The sequence below is a fragment of the Myxocyprinus asiaticus genome, chromosome 49 (assembly GCF_019703515.2).
Source record: "Myxocyprinus asiaticus isolate MX2 ecotype Aquarium Trade chromosome 49, UBuf_Myxa_2, whole genome shotgun sequence".
Classification (NCBI taxonomy): Eukaryota; Metazoa; Chordata; class Actinopteri; order Cypriniformes; family Catostomidae; genus Myxocyprinus; species Myxocyprinus asiaticus.
Genome location: NC_059392.1, coordinates 16,929,015 through 16,953,308, shown reverse-complemented (window position 1 = coordinate 16,953,308; position 24,294 = coordinate 16,929,015). Strand labels below are relative to the sequence as shown.

Sequence of the window (24,294 nt, the reverse complement as noted above, 5' to 3'; positions counted from 1 at the left end):
TTTACCGCGATTGTTGCTGTGTAAATACATTCACATAACCTCCTTACTTTAATTTCTGCGTGTGCCATCGTTATCATTTTGAAAATAAATATGGTTTATTTGTATTTCTTATCTAATTTTGTTTCAAAATGTATTATTCTTTGTCAGTCCAATCAAATAAGAAGATTCAAATGTTTTTTTAAATATTAAAATATTGTAGTTGACCATAAACTGCCTTATGTTTGCCTTCTGCCTTCCATAAAGAAAAACATCAGTGTCTAACTCCGCATCTAATTTAAACTAGCTATTCAGATTCACCTAGATGTTAATAATGGAGATGTAATGGTTCAGATAAGATGATAATAATAATGACAAAATCACACGTAATTCTTCCAATTGTGCCTTGCCTTTATAAATATGTATTCTAAAAGTACTCTGAATATGTTATTTTTTCATGTGATGTATTCGGAATACATTACTGAATACATTTAAGAAAGAGTATTCAGTATTCATCCCAGAATACTTTAATATTCTGCCCAACCCTAGCTGTGACACACAGAACTTCTTCATGAAACAAGCGTTTATTTGTTATAGCTGTATTTGTGCCTAATTTTTTAGGTTTCAGCTTGTTAATAATTTAAATGTGTAGCTGAAATGGAATTTCAAACAGTAACAGCTCGTATTATTTCACATGAAAGTTCATGACATTACAGGAAATTTCACACTTTTTAAAATTAATTTGTCACCCCACATTTTTTTAAAGGCTTAAATGTAGGGCTGTCACGATTATGAAATTTGACTGACGATTAATTGTCAAACAAATAATAGTGATTATGATTATTAATTATCTGTTTGAGGGCTCTCATGATTATGATGATTAATTGTTGTCTGTTTTAGGGCTTTCACCATTATGATGATTAATTGTCATACAAAATGTCATGTTTTTGTCAAAGGTGTATGTGAGCTTCATAAACCTTAAAGCAATTTATTCATATTTAAATTTTACATGATTTACATGATATAAAAGGATTTATAACCTGACGAATGACAGTTATATTATATTTATTTAAAAATACTTAAAATATCTGTTCTCTTTTTGTTCAACTTTAGTCTTGGTCCATTTTGATTTTACACAGTTGTTGTTGGAACCCAGCCAACCTGAATAGGTATTATATTATATTAAATAATTAAATATATTTAGGGCTGTCAATCAATCAAAATTCTTAATCTTATTAACTACATGGAATGCCGATTAATTCGAATTAATCGCATATATAAATATTTGTGGAGAAAGCCCCTTAAATAACAATAATTTAATATATAATGATTAAATAATTATAAATAGTTATATTTAAATAATTACAAATAAAATATATTATAAAAAATAATTCGGGTAATTAAAATGCATTACATTATATTGGAAGATGAGTCAAGCATTGAGAAGACAGTACAAAAATGTACTTTAGTAACCAATATGTTGTTTATTTCCATATTATTGAACATAAGCAAATCATTGGCCATAGCAATCCATTTTGCAATTGAATACATCAATCAGTTAAAATCAGTATTCTAACAAATTTTCTAAGGACATGTACACCTGCGTCAGACAGTTGCTTTTTGGAGCGTCTCGTCATTAACATGTCGTTTTTAGGTCACTTTGTCAAGTTAAACATAATTTTAAACTTTGAAAAACACCTTGAGATGCCTGCGGTCGGATTTGCACTCCATCAAGCTGTGTTTCAAAACAAGAACGCATTCTCATCTTGTGCTGTCGGTGGGTTTGGTTGTTCTCTGTATAAGTTGGAGTTTCGCTTATTGCCCCCTGGAGAAAACTGGTGGTGGTTGAGGAGAGTCCCCTGTTCTCTGTGTCAAGCGCTTTGAGTGTAGTGTCAGAAAAGTGCTACATAAATGTAATGCTCATTCATTCACTTCAAGCTTGAATTGCTCTAATGGTAGGAATTTTCCTTATTACGGTCCGTGAACATGATTAATTGCATACATTTTTTAACGCGTTATTTTTAATATAATTACCACAATGAATTAGTAAAATCAAACGCGTTAAATCAAAAGCCTTAATTATATTATGCAATAGTAAAATATTTCTATCCAAAATTCTTCACTTTCACCCGTTACTTTAAGGCTCTCAGATTAAACCCACAAGCATTGATGATACAACACTGTATCATCTCCTTACAAATAGAGTAAGCGGGCTTGACACAGGGCTCCTCTGTTTCACTGCGTGTCATTAACACTGCGTGTATGAACTCACCACGACAAGTAACATTTGTCATTACACGATCAGTAAATTAAAGTGAAACTGGAGCGCTTTGCATTCACTAAAATCCTAATTTATATTTTTGCGGGAGTTTGGCGTATAACCTCTGCAGATGGCGCATGCATCAAATCGCTTAAAGTCCGGTTCAGAGGCGGTTTAAGCGCTCTTCAGGTGCTGCACTTAGTGCGGTCTGCAATGCGGCCGAGTGAGACGGTCGGAGTTTGACTGAATGAGACACTTAAAAGTAGGGATGCACCGATCCGATACCTGGATCGGTATCGGCTCCGATACTGAAGCTTTTAGACGGATCGAGTATCGGTCCGACGAGCCCGATCCAAATCCGATACTGTGTGTTAGTCATGTTCATTACTGTCAAGCTCCAAAAATGACATAAAAGAACAATTAAAACACATTTTATTCAAAGCCACTTGAAGACGTGCAATAGCTCTGTGAATCACAAAAGGCTGTGTTTAATAAGTAAATATATAAAATGCACACGCAGCTCCAGTGCGTCAGTGAATGGCGCTGCTCTTTTTACACACACACACACACACACACACACACACACTCTGAGAAGGCTATTATTAGCCTTCATGCGGTGCGCAATATTTGAGCGCTACTCACGAGCAACATCTCGGATGTAGATGCTCAAAAGTTCGGTTCACTTATAATGTGCATTTAGAATGGCACTGGAGGTGGGTTTTTTTTTTTTTTTTTTTTTTTTTACCAGAATTTGAATAAGAAGCGAATTAAACTACTGTGAACTTGCCTACAAACAGACACATACAGGAATTCCTGGAGAGTTCAGAATGTCAAAATAAAAGCGTGAGGGTTTAAAAGTTAAAGGTGCACGAATGAGATATATTACTATTATAATATATTATTATCATTTGTTTACAAATTATAATAATATTTAAATACAATGGGTTCCAGAAAATAACTGTGTAAATGAAAAGTGAGCTGATATCTTATAAATAAATTGAACAAAAAAAGAGATCTGAATCCTTTAAAGTCCAGATACAAGTTGAAAATTTTTTGCAAAAAAACAAAAAACAAAAAAAAAAAGGGCTTCTTTTCTACTGATGACTTATACTGGAATTACTGTTAATTTTGCTGCTACATTATCCAGTATACTAGTTAACAATAACGTTTTTCTTAATAAGCTATACATTTACATTGAAATAATGTGTAGTTAGAGGTTTGTGTTTCTTTATATATTAAAGACCACACCCAATTAGTTCCACACAATAATGTAAAGATATTCTAAACTGATTATTAAAAAAAAACAACACTGGTATCGGACCAGGATTGGCCGATACTGAGATTTCCTATATCGGAAGAGAAAAAGTGGTATCGGTGCATCCCTACTTAAAAGGGCTGTTCATTCCTTTATTTGGACTGTAAAATGTGATTGGAATTTACAGTGCATTTCCTCTCAAATAACCGCAATCAGACAATTATTTAATAATCACAAAAGGCATACTTAAATGAGATAAAAAAAAAAAAAAGGAATATAAACACTTTAACTTGTATGTGTGTGTGTGTGTGAACATAGTGGCACCACTTCCCCATCCCAGTTTAACACTCAAAATCTGCTCACCTTAAAGGTACACTCATTATTTTTTTCCTAAATCTCCTAAAAGACATGAATTGTAATTTAGCTATATATGTAGGAAATCATGAGCACTCATATTCAAAAATTCAGTCATACCAGTAACCTTATAAAATCTGTTTTATTCTACATGCCATGTTAGAATAACCGTCCTGTTATTTGACACTTTTATTGATTGATTGAAGTAATCATGGCTGGCTGTGTATACAAAATTTCTACAATGGCATCTGAAACTGAAAACTACTGATTTTAAATTATGCTGCATCCAAGCTGTTAGGTGTCAGTGTAAGTCCAAGATGACAAGACAAATGTTACTGAGTGCACCTTTAACTATGACATGATGGGTGAATGACATGATAGTCAAAGGAGTCATACAGAGATATTTTTTATGACTTTGTGCTCATGAAACTCCAAGAGACAACACAGAGGCATTTCAGTACATACACAGTGTGAAGGTAAGATGTGTATTTCTGAATGAACTCTTGTTTTAAAATCTCCCCCATCAGCATCCAGCTGTTATGACATCTCCTGAACACTTTAAAATACTCATGATAACTTTTGGCAACTCTATAACCTGTAAATCCACTACACTATCAAATCTTTGACATCAACACCATTGATATCTACATAGCAACTGCTAGACCGGAAGTTCTGAGACAAAATTTTCAAGATGGCTGGACGCTAGTTTCACTGGAGCATAAGGTGAATACTCATGGTTTTAACCAAAAATCCTTGGAAAAAAGTTTATTTGATCTGAAAATACTCAGTTAAAATAATTACACTTAAATTCTCCTCAACACAATTTTTTGGCTGAATGTACTCGAATGCTGAAAAAAGCACTTTTTTTTTTTTTTACCTGAGTATACTCAAACGCCTTGTATGACTGTAAGGAGGTCACTCGAGTAGAGTTCTTGGAGAAATGGCTGTCAAATTTTGGTGTTGGATCCATACTTCTGGACATACAGTCATGTACGCTCTTTACTTTACCCTGAGAGAAATACAGTTTCAGTTTAATTTAAAAACAAGTCTTGATCAAAGGCACAATAACATCAAGGATTTCATTTGATGACTCATTTGATCCACAAAATGATTCAAACAGCTGATGAACTACCTTTATCACTTTGAATATGATGATGTTTCCTGTTGCTCCAGCCTCCATTGGGTTGATATGAAGTAAATCAGAAAACTGACACAGGTAAACACCTGCAAAAACAACATCTTTATTCAGTTATTCAGTCTCAGCACTACATGATGGCTCATTCCTGTTAAGCAGAAAATTTTTCCCATCATACTTAAAAGAAAATTATTATGATGTTGATCTTTAAAATTTGCGGGGGGGTTTTCCTCCAAAATTGTATCACAATTAAGGGAACATTGGGGTGAATAATTTCACTACTTCATTTTGAGCAGATGTTGCCATGTTCATGAGTGCAATGGTTGGAAAACAACACCACAAACATCAGTGAGTATATCGTAAGCCCTTTCAACATTAAATCACGAGCAGCATATGAATTATAGATATCTATAATTCAATATTCACAAGTGAAAAATGCAAATTTTTGCTATCAGTAATTAGGTTTGCACTAGTAAAACATAAATTAGTAGTGTGTACATAAAGTGTATTTGGAATTTCTACTAGTAATTTCAACTAGTCCTGTACGAGCAGCTCTTGACAGCCAGAGAGGTTTGTGGCATCAGGTGTGCTCACTGCGTTTAAACAAGGACGTTCTTGTGTGCGTGCCAATTTCAATGGGTAAAGAGGTAAATTAACATTTACATTTTGGTCTGTTCCTCACACAACACTACAGTTGTAGTCAGAAGTTTACATACACCTTATCCAAAATTTGTAGGGCTTTACTGGTTGTTTAGATCAGTGTTACTATCAGAAATAATTAATAATTATTTCTGTAGTTATTAATCAATATTTAAATTAATTAATTGTATCTAACTCATTAAAACCTCATGTGGGACTCCAGTAAATGTAGTGTGCTACGTTTAGGAGCAAGTTTGGTTATTAGCAATAATTAATAATTATTAAAGATAATTATTAATTATTAAAATCAATAGAACATTGATGAGAATCAATGTTAGCTTTTTTTTAATCCTTTAAATCAACAGTTATCAAAGATAATCGTTAATTGTTAACGTCGATGAAACATTAATTAAAATGAACACTAGCTTATTGATCATTCAAATTCAATCAAAGATAATTATCAATTATCAAAAATCAACAGAATATTAATAAGGATTAACATTGACGGGGCACCACCCTGAAGTCAGGGACTAATAACCGAATATTAAAACAGTCTCAATATTAGATTGTTTTCTTAGGAAAATCGACATCCGAAGAATATCGATTTTCGGGAAAAAAACAATGAATGAAGGCTTGAATCCAAGCACTGACATCCCGTCAGCATGACACAGGCGTATGCAAAACAAACCAAAACACTTCTCTTTGTAATATAAACAAAAGTTTATTTATGCAGTAATATCAATTAATAATTAATACAATGCAGTCAATAAACTTCCGACTTACAACTACAAACTAAACAGTGATATGATTAGATATGGAAATAAAAATAATCCTATAACACATAAGGTGTGTGTGTGACAGTGTGTGTGTGTGTGTGTGTGTGTGTGTGTGTGTGTGTGTGTGTGTGTGTGTGTCAGTGTGGTTAGTGAGAGAGAGATGATTCAGTGACAGCTTGAAAGCTGATTTCGCGATAGCTGGAGATAAAGCAGCCGTGTTCATCACTCAGAGACGCGGTTTTACGAGCGGGGCTCGTAAAAGTCCCTTGCTATTTGACTCTTTAATGGATGAACTCAGTTGCTGTCTCACCTGCGATGGCGAAAATGCACAACAGTCCAATTTGGTTGGACCACAATACAGCAAAAAAATTCGTGATAATTAATACCCTGAGTATTAATAATGAGAGGACATGGCGATCCGTAAACTGTACAAGCAAAATCCTTGAAACACAAGAATAACACACTATAATATTCTATCTCTGCCCAGACGTAACCTCTTGAATCGCATGAGGACACAGGTAGAATGTGTTTTCCTCTGTCCTTTAATTTTGACCCGTTCCTTGAGGCTCGTGTGATGACGAGAGGTCGTTTCCTCGCGCTGTCGGCGGGCGGTACGGCTGTTGATTCTCGGCGGGCTGGCGGAGAACTCAGAAATGTCGACTTGTTTGAAGATGGAAGAGACATCTTTAATCTCTTCACTTCTGTAGGCCAACGGATGACGATGCGAATTGCTCGGCAGTCTCCTTCGGATCCGTTAGAGTGTTCGGTTGAACACAGAGTAATCTCAACTCATCCAGCGAGATGGAGATTGTATGGCTACAGTTTCAAGTCGGACATTACTTCCTTAAGCCACGAGGTTGCACCGGAGAGCAGCAAAAAGCTACGTCCGTATTCGGTGAACAAAGTCGCTGGAAGCCACTTTGGAAGCATTTCAGAATTATTTGAAGTCCTGATGATGTCATGTTTGAGGGACGTTCTGTTGTGTGCCTCATCCAATAGGAGTTGAGAGCTCGATCCTTTAGAGGGCAAGGCTTCATGGATCTGTAGTCTGTTTTGGACTCCCTTTGTTTGATTTTGGCGCGATTTTTATCAGTAAGATTTACGACTTAGAAGGTGGGGGCTTAAGTTATGTTTTTACGACTGTGTTAGGCCTGCCTTTGTCTTCTATCTGAATACATGAGGCCCAACACATTTAAACTCAGTTTTTCACAATTCCTGACATTTAATCGTAGAAAACTTTCCCTGTCTTAGGTCAGTTTGGATCACTGCTTTATTTTAAGAATGTGAAAAGTCAGAATAATAGTAGAGAATTATTTCAGCTTTTATTTCTTTCATCACATTCCCAGTTGGCCAGTTTACATACACTCTGTTAGTATTTGGTAGCACTGCCTTAAAATTATTTGTACTTCAGTCAAAATGTTTTGGGTAGCCTTCCACAAGCTTCTCACAATAAGTTGCTGGAATTTTGGTCCATTCCTCCAGACAGAACTGGTGTAACAGAGTCAGGTTTGTAGGCCTCCTTGCTCGCACAGGCCTTTTCAGTTCTGCCCACAAAATTTCTATCGGACTGAGGTCAGGGCTCAAGGCCACTCCAATACCTTGACTTTGTTGACCTTAAACCATTTTGCCACAACTTTGGAGGTATGCATGTGGTCATTGTCCATTTGGAAGACCCATTTGTGACTGAGCTTTAACTTCCTGGCTGATGTCTTGAAATGTTGCTTCAATAGATCCACATAATTTTCATTCTTAGTGATGCCATCTATTTTGTGAAGTGCACCAGTCCCTCCTGCAGCAAAGCACCCCCATAACATGATGCTGCCACCCCCCTGCTTCACAGTTGGGATGGTGTTCTTTGACTTGCAAGCCTCACCCTTTTTCCTCCAGACATAACAATGGTCATTATGGCCAAACACTTCGATATTTGTTTCATCAGACCAGAGGAAATTTCTCCAAAAAGTAAGATCTTTGTCCCCATGTGCACTTGCAAACTGTAGTCTGGCCTTATGGTGGTTTTGGAGCAATGGCTTCTTCCTTGCTGAGCAGCCTTTCAGGTTATGTCGATATAGGACTTGTTTTACTGTGGATATAGATACTTGTCTACTTGTTTCCTCCAGCATCTTCATAAGGTCCTTTGCTGTAGTTCTGGGATTGATTTGCACTTTCTGCACCAAATTACATTCATCTCTAGGAGACTGAATTGACTCCTTCCTGAGTGGTATGATGACTGCGTGGTCCCATGGTGTTTATACTTGTGTACTATTGTTTGTACAGATGAACGTGGTACCTTCAGGTGTTTGGAAATTGCTGCCATGGATGAACCAGACTTGTGGTGGTCCACAATTTTTTTTTCCTGAGGTCTTGGCTGATTTCTTTAGATTTTTCCATCATTATTTGTTTTTTCTTTTTTAACAATTTTATTGATTCCAAAGACAAAACATACAAGCACAACATAAAAAATGGAATCAATTATTCACATTATTGCCTGTAGCTCCTCCAAAGTTATCTCAGAATCAAGATAATTTTTTTGCTCAGTTGTCAATTTAGGGAGTTCTAATGGTTCCACAAATGTTATAATATCTTCATCAGTAGACAAAGATGTGGAACTAAAAAGATCAAGATAGAGCTCTTTAAAGGCATTATTAATATCAATGGCCGAGGTAAAAATTTCACCACCAGCAGATTTCACTGAGGGAATGGTAGAAAAAGACTCTCTCTGCTTTATATATCTAGCCAAAAGCTTCCCTGCTTTATCCCCTGACTCAAAGTATGACTGTCTTACCCTGAATAACCAAAACTCCACTTTGCGTGACAAAATAGTATTATAAATGTATTTCAATCAGGTCAATTCTCTGAGGCCATCAGACGACATTCGGCGCTTCAACTCTGCCTCTGTACTTTTAATATTCCCTTCCAACTCCGAGTTCTCGTGCTTTGGATTTTTTGGTAAATGAGGCATACTGTATGATCCAACCCCTAAGAACCGCCTTAAGTGCCTCCCAAGCCACGCCCACAGAAGATACTGTGTACCAGTTGGTCTCCATATAAACACTGATTTCAGTTTTTAACATTTGTTGGAAATCAGGATTTTGCAAAAGGGACACATTAAAGCGGCAACTATATGATTTCTTTTTCTCCATATGTGGCAACATCTCTAAACCCACCAGGGCGTGATCTGAGACCAAGATGTTTCCAACTGAGCAATCCACAACAGATGAAATGAGGGACTTAGATATAAAAAATAAAAAAAATCTATTCTAGAATAAATCTTATGGACTGATGAAAAAAAAATTATAGTCCCTACCAAATGGGTTCAAAAGTCTCCAAATATCTGTAAGACCAAGATTTTTACACATCCTGTGAAGCGTCAATGTTGCTCTAGGGGGCTTACACACTTTTGCTTCACTACGATCAAGGACTGAATCCATCAATAAATTAAAGTCTCCTCCCAATATTATATCATGAGGGGTGCCAGTAGTTTGCAACATCCCTTCAAGATCTATAAAAAAGCACTGATCATCATTACGTGCGTAAATATTAGCCAAATCAAACTTTGCCCCTGAATTTCAGCTAAAACAATAATGACTCTTCCTAATTTATCATTAATCTGTTTGAGAAATTTGAATTGTAGATGTTTATTTAACAATATAATGTCTCCCCTGCTTTTACTTGAGCCAGCACTAAAGAAAACATGTCCACCCTATATCTTCCCAAATTTTCCAGCATCCTGCAGAGAAAGATGAGTTTCTTGAAGAAACACAATATCATATTTCTTATGTTTAAGAAATAACCTTCCTTCTTTTTATGGGGTGCCCCAACCCATTCACATTCCATGTGGAGAGAGATAACCCACTCATATTAAACATTTGACATTTTGATATAAAAGAAAAAATTAATTGTGTGTCAAAAACAAAACTTCCCCCTGAACAAAACAAACAGAAAAAAGAAAAACGTGTGATTTAACCCCGCACATGACAGCGCCAACCAGCGTTGATCCCTCTAAACTCAGAGTCCATGCACGCCTACAAGAACCCCCACTTCTATACATATTTTGTGAGGCAAAATTACATAACAGAAATACTTTGTAAAACAAACTCCAGCCAATAGAAGGCATAAGCATAAAGAACAAGCAAATTCATCCACAGCTGTCCCGAAGGTATGTTCCTCCACAAAACAAACTCCAAACAAAAGAAAACAAAACAGGCGTCCCGGATACTCGGACGGTCCAGTGTATATTTAACGAGTCAAGCTGACTCAGAGGCCACATAAGAAACACACCATGATTTCCTCAGTCCATCAACTCCATAGAAGACATCGCTTGTTGTAGGCATGTAAATATTTTGCGGTCATCCTTATCACTAGCCGGGAACTTGTGTAAAATCGATCTTCTGTCAATGCAAAAGTTTCTTGATGGAGTGTTATTCCACAAAACAAACTCCAGCCGCTAGGCGGAACCAACACAAAAAGAAACAAATATTGCGCCCAGCTTCCTCAGACAGCCAAGAGTAAGTACAACAAGTCAATCCACTCACAGGAGGAACACAATATGGCTTACTCACTCCAATGTTTTTATGAAGGACAGTGCTTGCTTGGGGCATAAAAATACTTTGCCGCCATCCTTAGTATTTATACTCAGTTTGGCCGGGAACATCAGTGCAAAAGCGATCTTCCATTGATGTAAATGTTTCTTGCATTCCTTGAATCGATCACGTTTCTCTCGTCGAATTCGCAAAGTCTGGGAACAAGAAAATGTTGTGATTCTTCCAAGAAAGCTTTCCTTTGCTCCTTGCCTCACTTAACACAAGATCTTTATCGGATGATCTCAGGAATTTGGCCAGGATTGATCAGGGCCTGTCTCCCTCAGCCGATCTACGAGCCAGAACCCTGTGAGCTCACTCGATTTCCAGCTTATGGCCTGTTATGTCGAGCAGACTCGGGAAGAGCTCGTCTAGGAATTTCACCAGATCTCTGCCCTCCTCATGTTCAGGAATTCCAACAATTCAGATGTTATTCCTGCGGCTCCTCTTCTCAAGATCTTCAAGTTTTTCAAGAACGTGTTCCAAATCAACTTTGGTCGCCAGCGGATTATCACATAATTCCCTCTCCGATGACTCCAGATAATCGATCTGCTTCTCAACATCTGCCACTCTTGTAACTAACTCAGAGAATTTTGTTTCCATTGCCGTAATCGATTGACATATTACAGCGAGATCTTCTAAGTCAGCAACAACTTTCGTCAGCATCACAAACATGTTGGACAGTTGACGCTGGATTTCCCTGGCCACACCATTCAAACCGAGTCCCTGGTCTGCAGGCCCATCAGAGGTTTCAGCTTGAACACGTAAGTGTCTTTTTATATCTCCAGAGCTATAATTTTTTGACATATTGACTTCAAAGAGCAAATATGTACCAGGGTGTATCAAATCTCACCGGATTATAACTAACAAAGTGCGCAGAGCTCGTCGCCTACATGTCCGCTCCTCGCATGGCGTCATGTGACACCTGATTTTCCCATCATTGATTTTCCCATGTCAAGCAAAGAGGCACCGAGTTTGAAGGTAGGCCTTAAAATACATCCACAGGTATACCTCCAATTCAGTACACCTTCTATCAGAAGCTAATTGGCTAAATGCCTAAAGACTTGACATAATTTTCTGGAATTTACCAAGCTGCTTATAGGGACAGTTAACTTAGTGAATGTAAACTTCTGACCCACTGGAATTGAGATATAGTCAATTAAAAGTGAAAATCTGTCTGTAAACAATTGTTGGAAAAATGACTCATGTCATGCACAAAGTAGATGTCCTAAACGACTTGCCAAAATTGTAGTTTGCTAATATTAAATCTGAAGTGGTTAAAAATGAGTTTTAATGACTTCAACCTAAGTGTATATAAACTTCTGACTTCAACTGTACATGGCTTCAGAAGAATTTAATTATAGTGCACAAGTGATATGGATGCCATTTATGGTGCTTTAATGTGCTTTTGGTGCTTGACAGTCAGAATCACAATCCTCTCATCCCTCAATCTTGTGTTTTACGTATGAAAAATGTCAGGTAATGGTAAATGATGGCAGACATTTAAATTTTTGTGTGAGCTATTATATATTATACTCCTGCAGCAGTATCACTTTTTATTTATTATATTTTTGGATGTTTTAAAAGTATATAGGCATAATTAAAATAGTATACAGAAAATAACAGAACAATGTAAATCTAGTGACAACAGTGTTTCCCCTATATGCAAGGTGCAGCAAAAACCAGAGAATATGAATTACTAAACATGTCTGAAGAGTTTGTAGTCGAAGAATTTATGCATTTCTATGCCCAGCCTTATTTTTTTTTATTTTATTTTTTTTAAGTATTTGGACCAGTGCCAGTTCACAGTGGATGGAGTTATCCACGCGTTCCCAAAAATAGAAAACAAGTGACACAATGTACCGGCGTTCTTCACTACTGGTTAGGACAAATCCATATTGTATGCTTTCATAACAATCATGAGTCTCATGTAATAATTTATTAGACTTCTGAATTATACTTTTGTGTCCTTTGAAGCTTGAAGAGGTGGTCACCATAAACTGCTATTATATGACATCACAAAGCAAATTTTTTTTTTTTTTCACAATTTCTCCCTTTGTGTTAAGAAAAAAAAAAGAATAGGGTTATAACAACACAGCGGTGAGTAAACAATGACTCATGATTTACTTACCTTTAAGCCATCCCAGATGTGTATGTCTTTCCCTCTTCAGCAGAACTGAAATGAAGATTTTCATAAGCACATTTCAGCTCTGTTTGTCCATACAATGCAAGTGAATGGGCGCCATCAGGCTGCTGACTATTTGAGGGTCCAGAAGGCATATTTAGGCAGCATAAAAGTAATCCACACGTCTTCAATTAATGTCTTCTGAAGCAAATCGATAGGTTTGTGTAAAAAATTAATTGATAATAAAAATTTATTAACTAAAAAAAAAAAAAAAAGAAAAAAGCTTCCTACCAGCAGTCGACGCATCAGTGATGTAAGCGCAATGGCGCGTTCACGCGATAAGTCGGAAGAGTGCGCTTTGTATACAACAGAGGAACGAACGTCAAGCGAGAGTTAGGTCATTTCAAACAGCAATACAGGAGAGATCACGTGACGCCATGCGAGAAGCAGTCGTGTGAATCACGAGCTCTGCGCACTTTGCTGTTTTTTTTATTATTTTCATGTTATAATCCGGTGAGATTCGATACACCCAGTACATATTTGTTCTTTGAGGTAAACATGGCAAAGAAGTAAAAATCCTCGGGCTCTGGAGACATTAAAAGACACTTATGTGTTTAAGCTGAGGCCTCTGACGGGACTGCGAAACAAAATTCTCTGAATTGGTCACAAGAGTAACAGAAGTTGAAAAACGAATCGATTATCCGGAATCATCGGAAAGGGAATTATCCGCTAATCCGCCCGCGTCCAAAATAGACGGAACACATTTTGGGAAAACTTGAACATTTCGAAAATATGAACCGAAGGAATAACATACGAATTGTTGGAATTCCTGAGCATGAAGAAGGCAGAGATATGGTGAAATTCCTGGACGAGCTCTTACCGAGTCTGCTCGAAATAACAGGCCATAAACTGGAAATCGAGCGAGCTCACAGAGTCCCGGCTCACAGATCTGCTGAGGGAGACAGGCCCCGATCAATTCTGGCCAAATTTCTGAGATCATCCGATAGAAATCTCGTGTTGCGCAAGGCGAGGAGCAAAGGAAAGCTTTCTTGGAAGAATCACAATATTTTCTTGTTCCCAGACTGCGAATGCGACGAGAGAAACCCGATCGATTCAAGGAATTTAAGAAACTCTTAAATCAACGGAAGATCGCTTTTGCACTGATGTTTCCGGCCAAACTGAGAATAGAAACGAAGGATGGTCGCAGGGTATTTACATGTCCAAAGCAAGCACTGTCTTTTATTAAAACAATGGGTGAGTAAGCCATTTGGGATTTTTCATGTAGCTCCAGAGTGGATTAACTCGCTGTACTTACTCTGGCTGAGGAAGCTGGGCGCTATTTTTGTTTCTTTTTGCGCTGGCTCCGCCTAGCGCCTAGTTTGTTTTGTGGCATGACTCCTTCAAGAAACTTTTGCATGGACGAATGATCGCTTTTACACTGAAGTTCCCGGCCAGATTGAGAATGGACACTAGAGCCCGACCGATATGGGATTTTTGAGACCGATGCCGATACCGATTTTAGAGAGGGAAAATTCACTGATAACCGATATGGTGGCCAATATAGTTAATTTTTGAACTGGAATGAAAACAGACCTTTTCTATGTGGATTATGAACCAATTTTGCCCCGTTATGACTATGCAAAGGTACTCAGAAGGCTGCTTTCTTAAATATTTTGTATCAAAGAACATTTGACATTATTATACATTGTCAACAAATTCTAGAAAAGAACACTGAGAAAATAAAGAATAAATAAAAATACAATAAATAGCTTAATAATCATCAGTACTGTATGTTTAGTATAAGTCAATTGCTGACCATTAAAATAAAGAATAAATAAAAATAAAATAAATAGCTTTATTAGTTTTGCAGACAAAAATATAATTGTGCCAACATATTAATTTATTTAATTACAAAACTAAAATTTTATTTAAAAAAAAAAGTTTTGGAAATTGATGACTTGGACCGAATAATTAAGAAAAGCAGCCACTAAGTGCCCAGCATACAGATGGGAACTCCTTCAATACTGTTTAAAAAGCATCCCAGGGTGATACCTCAAGAAGTTGGTTGAGAAAATGCCAAGAGTACATTTTCTGCAAAATCTAGACAAAGTGTAGCCACTTTGAAGATGCTGAAATATAACATAGTTTTGATTTATTTTGGGATTTTTTTTAGTCACAACATAATTCCCATATTTCCATTTCTATTATTCCAAAGTTGTGATGCCTTTACTATTATTCTAAAATGTGAAAAAATAAATAAATAAATAAATAAAATAAAAAAGAATGAGTAAGTGACCCTAAACTTTTGAACGGTATTGTAGGCAGAATGTAACCTTACGTATAAACTAAATATATACGGCAGCCAGGAGTAACTGATGGAATAAAAAAGCAGGCATTTTATTTTTATTATTTTTTATTTTTATGCAGCCTCCGAGTGAATTTGACTCACTCAATACACACTTGAACATTCGAGAAACCAGGGCATCTGTTTTGTTTTTTATGGGTTTTTGTGTTGTTCTGCCTGCCGGCTGGAGCTTGTTTTGTGGAATAACACTCTTTCGGGACAGTTATGGATGAATCTATTCGTTCTTTGTGCTTATGCCTCCTGTTTGCTGGAGTTTGTTTTTGTGGAGTATTTTTAAGGGATATTAGAATGATTATGTCATCTGCTGCACTCATAACAGCTGGCTCACTGAACAATTGTTTACCTGTCCTTGGAAAATGAACGGCTTTATATCAGCTGGAATTTGTTTTGTGGAGGAACACAACTTTGAGACAGTTCTGTGAATGAATCTACATGTTTTGTGTGTATTTTCTGCCTATTGGCTGGGGTCTGTTTTACATAATATTTTTATGTAAAAAAAAAATACATAACCCTTCTGGGAGGGACTATACATCAGTCTATAAGATTTATTCTAGAATATTTTTTTGTATCTAAATCCCTTATTTCATCTGTTGTTGATTGCTCAACTGGAAATATCTAAGTCTCAGATCACGCCCTGGTGAGTTGAGGTGTTGCCACATACGGAGAAAAATAAATCATATATTTGGTTCTTTAATGTATCCCTTTTGCAAAATCCTGATTTTCAACAAATGTTAAAGATTGAAATCAATGTCTATATGGAGACCAACTTGTCCTCAGTATCCTCTGTAGGCGTGGCTTGGGAGGCACTTAAGGCGGTTCTTAGGGGTCGGATCACACAGTATGCTTCATTCATCAAAAAATCCAAAGCACGAGAACTCGTGGAATTGGAAGAGAATATTAAAAGTGTCAAGGCAGAGCTGAAGCGCCGAATGTCGTCAAATGGCCTCAGAGAACTGACCCATTTGAAATACAGATATAATACTATTTTGTCGCAGAAGGTGGAGTTTTGGTTATTCAGGGTAAGACAGTCATATTTTCAGTCAGGGGACAAAGCAGGAAAACTTTTGGCTAGATATATAAAGCAGAGAGAGTCTTTTTCTACCATTCCCTCTGTGAAATCTGCTGGTGGTCAAATATTTACCTCGGCCACTGATATTAATAATGCTTTTATAGAATTCTATCTTGATCTCTATAGTTCCACGTCATCATCCACTGATGAAGATATTAGGAACTTTGTGGAACCATTAGAACTCCCTAAACTGACGACTGAGCAAAAAAATTATCTTGATTCTGAAATAAACTTGGAGGAGATTGACGAGGTAATTACCTACAGGCAAAGCTCCAAGGCCAGATGTCTTTGCCGCTGAATTTTTTAGATCTTATGCTACAGAATTGGCTCCACTTATGCTAGAAGTTTATACGGAATAATTAAAGAATGGAAAGCTTCCCCCAACCATGACACAAGCCCGGATCAGTCTGATTCTTAAAAAGGACAAAGATCCAAGTGAGTGTAAGAGTTACTGTCCAATTTCCCTGATCCAGCTAGATGCAAAAATTTTGTCATAAATTCTGGCTAACTGATTAAGTAAAGTTATGACATCTCTTATACATATAGATCAGGTGGGGTTGCGTTTAATCAATTATTAACCCTCTGGGGTCTGAGGGTGTTTTGGGTCCTAGAGAAGTTTTGACATGCCTTGACATTTGTGCTTTTTTCAGTTGCTTAAAAACATATTAATGGCTAAAGTCTGATAACACTGTATTCAGCACAAACTGGGCTACAATAATATGTGAGCAACATGTATGTACATGTTTGTATTTTTGAGAAAATAACGTTTATGCGTGGTTTTTGAAAAAACAAAAATTAAGTCACTGAAATAAGGCCATATATCACATACTAAGCATTTGTTCACAAGACTTTTGAGGACTGGATTTTGTAGCCTAGAGTTTTTGCTATAAAATGATGTGAAAACCATCCTGATCATTCATTCATACAAAACAATATAGTCATTTAACTTTTGTAAGACACTTTTAGAGTTAGAAAGGCCATATGCGAGGAGGTGTGGATGATCATGAATATTGATGTGATTCACACCTGAGGAGACAAAGACCCCTCCCCTGAGAGAGAATGAATTTTTGAAGCTTATTCACAAAATCAAGTTTAAGTTAAAAGAAGTAATCTGACTATACATTTTCTTTACATAAAGACTTTACTTTAGACCTACACTACCATTTAAAAGTTTTAGATCAGTAAGATTTTTTAATGTTTTTAAAAGAAGTCTCTTCTGCTCACCAAGGCTGCATTTATTTGATCCAAAATACAGCAAAAACAGTGATATTGTGAAATATTTTTACAATTTAAAATAACTTTTCTATTTGAATATATTGTCAAATGCAATTTATTCCTGTGATCAAAGCTGAATTTTCAGCATCATTACTGCAGTCACATGATCCTTCAGAAATCATTCTAATATGCTGATTTTCTAATATGGGTATATTTACAGCACATTTTACACCCAAACAGATATTTGCAAGCACAAGCTTTGTTGATGATAATGAGGCAGCATAAACACTAGTTAAAATATAATCTAATATTATTTTTTAAATCATATTACATATCATATTGATATCATACAGAATACAATTTAAATACCTGCTTTAGCCAAAACAACATTTAAATGTAACTAAAACTTGCCTATTAGGACATATATCAAATGTCAATACTCTGAATCCTGGCTGGCAAGCCTGGAAATAGTCCAACTAGTAAAATATGTACGTTTACATAAAATAGCATGTCAACTAAAGTAAGTAAAGACTTACTCATCCGAAATTGTATCCTCGGCTGGATCAAATCGCTCTTCAAAATGTAAACGTTCCTCGTCGGATTCCTGCTCTTCTTCTGAGGAAAATGTGAACTCTTCCTCACTCTCCAGGACCATCTGTAGAGCTTCCTCACCTGTGTAGCGTGCCATCTTCCAAACGCGCAGGAAAGTGAATGAATCGGATGATGAACTTGGTTTTTTAAGGCATTGTTGGGGGCGTTTACCATTTGCATTGATAATGTGCTGAGGCGCACATTACCGTATGAATAGCGTGCTCTGCTGGTGGGTGTGATCTCATTAGGGATAATGAGCTGAGCCAGGAGAAACTGTACATCGCTTTGTTTTCATACAGATTATATTGAGGAGAATATTTGTTTTAAATTTGAATTGTTTTATTTAAAAGCAGACATTTTAAGCTTTCTTTAGACATATGTTTCATGTTTGTGAGTTAAGTATTCACGGAGTTTCACTTCATTTTTGGTCCAACCATCTTGGTCAGGGAGGTGACCAAGAACAGCAAGAGGATTGGGTAACTTGGACTTGTTTATGGGAAAGTGGGGCAAATATCTGTCATTTTTGGAGGGCTCTCGGGGAGGGACAGTGGAGAGAGAGGTGTAGATGTTATGTGTGTGATTATCATACTTTATTTTATTTTTTAATTTTTTAACATTTGCATGTGATTTGGACAAGAGTGGCCACAGTATTTAATTCGGACATTTATTTAAATGTTGCCTCAAGTATATGGCTGAACCTAAAATTATGTATCAATAAGTCCCCTTTCTGTTGGTCATAGTGGATTGTGAGGGGGGTTACTACACTCGGCAACCTGTATGAGAGTGGAGTGTTGAGATCTTTTGAGAATTTGGGTCATCATTTTGGGATTCCCAGACCTCAGTTTTATAGGTATTTACAGCTACGCCACATGCTCTGTACGGTTTTTGGGCGGCAGATGCTTTGGGAGAGGTGATTACTGCTTTTGGAAAAGGTCATGAGGCATCAGTGTATTACTCCCTGCTAATTCAGAGTTTGGGGGATGTAGCTTTAACTTCTATCAAGAGACTATGGGAGAAAGATTTGAATTTGGTATTGGAGGAAAGAGTATGGACTAGGATTCTAAAAAAATGTCAAGTCTGCATCTAGAGATGCAAGGGTTCGCCTTATGCAATTTAAGATTTTACATAGATTTTACTGGACTCCCTCTAGATTATATAGGCTTAGTCTTAAAGACACACCCACCTGCTGGTGTTGCCAATCAGAAGTTGGAGACATAACTCATGACTTTTGGGGGTGTGTTAAGATTCAAGATTTTTGGTTGAGGGTTCAGAGTTATTTGTGTAATGTTTTGGGCACTCTGGTTTTACTTTGCCCCAGACTTTGTGTTTTGGGCGATGGGTGGTCATAAATTTGGGGGACAAATTTATAGAAAATTGGGTTCTGTCAAGTGTTATGATTGGCAGACAAGTCATTTTAAGGGGTTGGAAGTCGGAGGGAGGGCCATCATTTCCAGAGTGGTGTGCGGAGATGGGAAGGGTTGCAGCTTTTAAAGAAGGGATATCTAGAGGATTGGGTAACTTGGACTTGTTTATGGGAAAGTGGGGCAAATATCTGTCATTTTTGGAGGGCTCTCGGGGAGGGACAGTGGAGAGAGAGGTGTAGATGTTATGTGTGTGATTATCATACTTTATTTTATTTTTTAATATTTGTTTTTGTGTGTCTATAATCATGTGGGACCACTAGGGTGTTCTTGTGGGTGGGGTTGGGGGGTAGTAATAGAAGGGGTTAAATATTGATTCTGTTTGTAAATGTTCTTGCTTTTATTTGTCAATAAAAAAAATTTAATCTGAAAACAGCAATACAGAGCTGGTCAGAAGCAATGATTTAAAATTAAAAACGTTTTTATTATCGATTTGTTTCTTACACCAACCTATCGATTTGCTTCAGAAGACATTAACTGATTGACTGGAGTCGTGTGGATTACTTTTTATGGTGCCTAAATATGCATTTTGGACCATCAAATAGCCAACAGTTTGATGGCACCCATTCACTTGCATTGTATGGACAAAAAGAGCTGAAATGTGCTTATAAAAATCTTCACTTCGGTTCTGCTGAAGGAGGAAAGTCATACACATCTAGGAAGGCTTAAAGGTAAGTAAATCATGAGAATTGTCATTTTTTGTTGAACAAACCCTTTAAGAGTTGAAAAAGTACTGCATCACAGGAATGAGTCTGATGACTGCATTTAAAACACTGAATCAACAAGAGAACACTGAAGTTACATCTGCAGACTTAAGAAAACTAGATGTTGTACTGTCGCTTGAAAAATGTCTATTCATCGGCCTAGGTGTGTTATTGTTTAAGTGCTTCACCTTTAGATGGGTTCCCCAACATATTCATCCAGCTGCTGCTGACACACAGCCCTCTCTCACACACCACTGGGACCTACAACCATCAACCGAAAAAAAAACACATATTCACACACAAATACAGTAACTTCAGTAAACCACATCAAAAACAACCAAAGAATGACAAACCATCTATTGTTTAACAGAACACTAAGATCTAATGGATGATTGTTTGTGTTCGTACGATAAAGGGGATGAGTTTACCTTTAGAGCATCACACAGCATGAAGCAAAATGATTCTGAAAGCTCTTTATCCATTCGTCCATCAAGCTTCAGTTCTTTTCTCTTCTCCATGAACTGCACATTCAGAACAACACAATATCACTTTTGTGTCAGTAAGTACCGAGATCTTCCTCAAATATCCACAAACAATACATTAATAAATAATTGTACTAACTCTCACAAAATATTTACATGCTCACATAAAGGACGTCTTTTATAAAGTTGTCGGACTGAGTAAGTCATGATGTTTTTTTTTTAGGCAGCCTCTGAATGAATTTGACTAGCTCAATACACACTTGATCATCCGAGGAACTGGGAGGCCTGTTTTGTTTCTTTATGTGCTGGCTCCGCCTAGTGGCTGGAGTTTGTTTTGTGGAATAATACTCCTTCGGGTCAGCTGTGGATGAATCTGATTGTTTTTTGTGTGTACACCTCCTGTTGGCGGGAGTTTGTTTTTGTGGAGTATTTTTAAGGGACATTAGAATGATTACATCATCTGCTGAACTCATAACAGCCGGCTCACTGAACAATTGTCTGTCTGTCCAAGGAAACTGAATGGCTTTATATAAGCTGGAGTTTGTTTTGTGGAGGAATACACCTTCAAGACAGTTTTGCAAATGAATCTACACATTCTTTGTGTTTATTCTGCCTATTGGTTGGAGTTTGTTTTACAGAGTATTTTCTGTTATGTAATTTTGCCTCACAAAACCTGTGCAGAAGCACCGGACTTGAGCAATCCGACGGCAAAGTTGTCACGGGGTTTCTTGCGTGCGTATATGGACTCTTTGAGTTTGGAGGGATTGACGCCGGTTGGCGCTGTCATGCGTGTGGTTTATGCGCACGTTTTTCTTTTTTCTGTTCATTTTGTTCGGGGGGAAGTCCGGGGTTTGATTGTTGCATTAATGGGAAATGTGGTCTGTATAATCTTGCTTTTGACACACGATTTTTTATTATATCAATATGTCAAATGTTAATGTAAATGGGTTATCTCTCTCCACATGGAATATGAATGGATTGGGGCACCCCATTAAAAGAAGGAAGGTTATTTCTTTTCTTAAGCGTAAAAAATGTGATATAGTGTTTCTTCAAGAAACGCATCTTTCCCCACAGAAAGCTGAAAAATTTGGGAAGATATGGGGTGGACATGTTTTCTTTAGTGCTGGCTCAAGTAAGAGCAGGGGGGTCATTAAATTGATTAATAAACATCTACAATTCAAATTTCTCAAACAGATTAAAGATAAAATAGGAAGAGTCATTATTGTTTTAGCAGACATTCAGGGGCAAAGGTTGATTTTGGCTAATATTTACGCACCTAACTCTGATGATCAGGGCTTTTTTATAGATCTTGAAGGGTTGTTGCAAACTGTTGGCACCCCTCATGATATAATATTGGGAGGAGACTTTAATTTATTGATGGACTCAATCCTTGATCATAGTGAAGCAAAAGTGTGTAAGCCCCCTAGAGCAACAGTGACACTTCAAAAGATGTGTAAAATTCTTCGTCTTGCAGATATCTGGTGACTTTTGAACCCATCTGGTAGGGAATATACTTAAGGCACTTAAGGCTGTTCTTAGGAGTCGGTACCTACAGTATACCTCATTCATCAAAAAATCTAAAGCACGAGAACACATGGAGTTGGAAGGGACTATTAAAAGTGCCAAAGCAGAGCTGAAGCGCCGAATGTTGTCTGATGGCCTCAGAGAATTGACCCGACTGAAATATAGATATAATACTATTTTTTCACGGAAAGTAGAGTTTTGGTTATTCAGGGCAAGACAGTCATACTTTGAGTCGGGTGACAAAGCAGGAAAACTTTTGGCTAGATATATAAAGCAGAGAGAGTCTTTGTCTACCATTCCATCTGCTGGTGGTGAAATATTTACCTTCCACGTCTTCGTCTACTTATGAAGATATTAGAAACTTTGTGGAACCATTAGTTCTCCCTAAATTGACGACTGAGCAAAAAAATTCTCTTGATTCTGAGATAAACTTGGAGGAGCTTGATGAGGTAATTAAGTCCTTACCTACAGGCAAGGCTCCCGGGCCAGACGGCTTTGCCGCTGAATTTTTTTAGATCTTATGCTACAGAACTGGCTCCACTTTTGTTAGAAGTTTATACAGAATCATTAAAGAATGGAAAGCTTCCCCCAACCATGACACAAGCCCGGATCAGTCTGAATCTTAAAAAGGACAAAGATCCAAGTGAGTGTAAGAGTTACCTTCCAATTTCCCTGATCCAGCTAGATGGAAAAACTTTGGCTAACCGATTAAGTAAAGTTATGACATCTCTTATACATATAGATCAGGTGGGGTTTATTCGGGGCCGCAGCTCTTCTGATAACATCAGGCATCTCATCAATATCATGTGGTCAGTAGCGAATGATCAGTCTCCAGTCGCTGCCATCTCATGTGACGCCGAAAAGGCACTTGATATGGTAGAATGGGATTATCTTTTTAAGATTTTGGAAATATATGGGTTTGGGAATACTTTTATTGGATGGATTAAGTTACTTTATAGACACCCGGTAGTGGCGGTACAAACAAATGGATTAATTTCAGATTATTTTACTCTGGATAGGGGCACCCAGCAGGGTTGCCCTCTTTCCCCATTATTGTTCTGTCTTGCCCTGGAACCATTAGCAGCTGCGATAAGAAAGGAGGATGATTTTCCAGGGGTGATGGCAGGAGGAGTGGCGCATAAGCTTTTGCTTTACGCAGATGATATTTTATTATTCATCTCCGACCCCACTAGATCTATGCCTTGCCTACACAGAATTATTAATTCCTTTTCTTAATTGTTTAGGATACAGAGTTAATTGGTCTAAATCCGAAGCTTTGGCTTTGACAGTGTACTGCCCAGTAACGGCTTTTCAGCCGGGTGCCTTCCAGTGGCCCAAACAGGGCATTAAGTATTTGGGCATTTTATTCCCAGCAAATTTATGTGATTTATTCAGAGTTAATTTTGAGCCTCTATTAAAAAGGTTTTTGAGCGATGTGGGCAGGTGGGCTTCATTACATTTATCGATGATTGGGAAGGTTAATGTTATTAAAATGAACTGCATTCCAAAATTTAACTACCTGCTGCAGTCTCTCCCTGTAGATGTCCCCCTCTCTTATTTTAAGCAATTTGATAGCATAATGAAGTTCTTCATTTGGAATGTTACATTTTAATAAGTTACATAGGCCGATAGACAAAGGTTGGCTAGGCCTACCCAAGATTTTGTTTTATTATTACGCGTTCGGTCTCAGACATTTGGCCCATTGGTCGCTCCCACCTGAGAGAGCCCCTCCCTGGTTTGTTATTGAACAGCAAGTTCTTGCCCCTATTTCGCCATTGCAAAGCCTTTCGATCAAACTACAGTGCATCCGGAAAGTATTCACAGCA

The 24,294-nt window shown here is 37.3% G+C and overlaps 1 protein-coding gene across 5 annotated transcripts in view; it reads right to left on the bottom strand.

Annotated features, from left to right (window-relative positions):
- Positions 1-24,294, bottom strand: part of LOC127438244 (protein TASOR-like) — a 202,226-nt gene that overhangs the window by 130,262 nt on the left and 47,670 nt on the right. For all 5 annotated transcript variants that reach the window (XM_051693677.1, XM_051693672.1, XM_051693673.1 and 2 more), the window contains 4 exons: positions 20,891-20,983; positions 20,651-20,723; positions 4,978-5,069; positions 4,723-4,854 (listed from right to left, as the gene is read on the bottom strand). In XM_051693677.1, coding sequence (XP_051549637.1) covers positions 4,723-4,854; positions 4,978-5,069; positions 20,651-20,723; positions 20,891-20,983 — 390 coding nt within the window. The remainder of the gene's footprint in view (positions 1-4,722; positions 4,855-4,977; positions 5,070-20,650; positions 20,724-20,890; positions 20,984-24,294) is intronic.